Consider the following 1,818-nt stretch of genomic DNA (forward strand, 5'->3'; position numbering starts at 1 on the left):
CCCCCCCCCCCCCCCCCCCCCCCCCCCCGCCCGGGGTTTTGGGGGGGGGGGGGGGCCTCTGGGCCCAGGAGGGTGAGGAGGGGGCGAGGAGAGGACGGGCAGGAGCCACAGAGGGCCACCCCTTACCTCATCAGCTTGGGCGAGGAGCTGGGTGAGTTCCGCATGCCTCCGTTCCGCTGCTTTTTTTTGGGTGACAGCGTTGACGGCTGCTCATCTTCAACTGGAAATACAGGCAGCTCGTGAGATTAGGAACAGTTTGAGGGCAGACTGAAATACAGGCAAGATATCAGAGGACACACACTCAAGGCTCAGTCACTCTCTAGGAACTCACGGCGGTCTTTTAGGACCCAATGACAGAGACCAAATGTGTTAGTCAAAGAGGTGGCTTAGAGAAGGTGAAAGTGTCACCTCTTTACGCTCTTGCCTTTGAACATGCACTTTCAACAGACTAAAACAGTTCGTAAATGCCATAAGAAAAAAATAAAAGAAATTGTGATTTATCTGTATACAAAAAATATATATGTATGAACAGTCAATCATTATAGAGCTAATTTTGGTTACTTTGTTTTGCCGTGTTAGCAAAGGAGTTGACTCCTAACCAAAATCAGAAGTAAAGTTATATTTGAAATGCAGCATCCTAACTGCCATCCTGCTGTTTCTGCAGATGAAACAACTTCACTGGTTCCTAATCCCTGCATGTCAGAGAGAGCTTTGAAGAGAAGCAAGGATTCAGGGCCTCAGCAGTCAATGTTGCAATCAGTTAGGACTGGGAACATTGGCGTGTGCTGGCTCCAGAATCCCCAGCCCACCTCAGCTCTTTATCTCTCCAACTGCCAAGAGGGAGGGCTTGTGGGGCTGCACAAGTGGGGTCCTCTCTTAACTTGGTAAGACAGGAGGACCAGGCTGGCGAGGTTGGAGAGTCGGCCAGAGGAGAGCACCCAATTGAAGGAGGAGGTTGCCATTGAATGGTATCTCTGATGGTGGCGGTAGGGGGCAGAGATGAAGCGTAGCTTAGGGATTGGAAACCAAAGGCTGTTTTCCAAATGTCTAAACCACACAGATCGCTAAGCAATGGGAAGCTTCACCCACGAACATCACAGCACACTCTACTGCTCTTACCCAAAGACACCCGCTAACAAGCTTTGCAGATGTATTAGCCTGCATCATGCTTCTTTTTAAGAGAGCTGCTTGATAATTAGCAGATGCATACCCAGCCTGTCACCCGAGGGCATCAGTGGCAAAATTTTAGTTCTCCTCTCCCCCGCCCCCACAACTCAGGCTCAAGCTGCAATGTCAAGAAGAAAAAATAGGATCCTCGGACTGTTATAGTTGACAGTGACACAGACTAGGAGGAAGCATCCCTGAGACACAGAAGGCACGGCCGTTACCTTAAAGCTAAGAAGAGAAATATTAGCAGTGATGACATCAAAAGAAGCTTGATATATGTTAATGGTGCATGAGTCTTAGACGGGGGAAAAAATGCCATTTCAGCTACTTGGTGTTATCCAGGAAGATCCAAATCAGAGCATGCATTATATGGTACTTCCCTGAAAACCCTAAATAAATGTAGTAGGTTATGATACATGGTTCCAAGGAGATAATAATAATACAGCTACCCTCCAAACCTGCTTCAAAGCATCACACTTTTCCAACTCCCCTATTCTGCTGTCAGTCTGAGGGGTTGTCTAAACCCTGGCTGAGGCAGGGAAAGGGAACAAGACAGTGGTGTGAGGTGAGAGCGATAGAAAACATGAAGACGAGAAAGCACCTGTGAGCGCCCACAGCCCGCTCACTGCACCTGTGAGCGCCCACAGCCCG

General features: G+C 49.0%; 1 protein-coding gene across 1 annotated transcript in view; it reads right to left on the minus strand.

The window, feature by feature from the left end:
• Positions 1-1,818, minus strand: part of KCNMA1 (potassium large conductance calcium-activated channel, subfamily M, alpha member 1) — a 258,994-nt gene that overhangs the window by 93,451 nt on the left and 163,725 nt on the right. The window contains exon 14 of the mRNA XM_008579735.1: positions 127-220. Coding sequence (XP_008577957.1) covers positions 127-220 — 94 coding nt within the window. The remainder of the gene's footprint in view (positions 1-126; positions 221-1,818) is intronic.

The sequence above is a fragment of the Galeopterus variegatus genome, unplaced genomic scaffold (assembly GCF_000696425.1).
Source record: "Galeopterus variegatus unplaced genomic scaffold, G_variegatus-3.0.2 Scaffold1950, whole genome shotgun sequence".
NCBI classification, from domain to species: domain Eukaryota; kingdom Metazoa; phylum Chordata; class Mammalia; order Dermoptera; family Cynocephalidae; genus Galeopterus; species Galeopterus variegatus.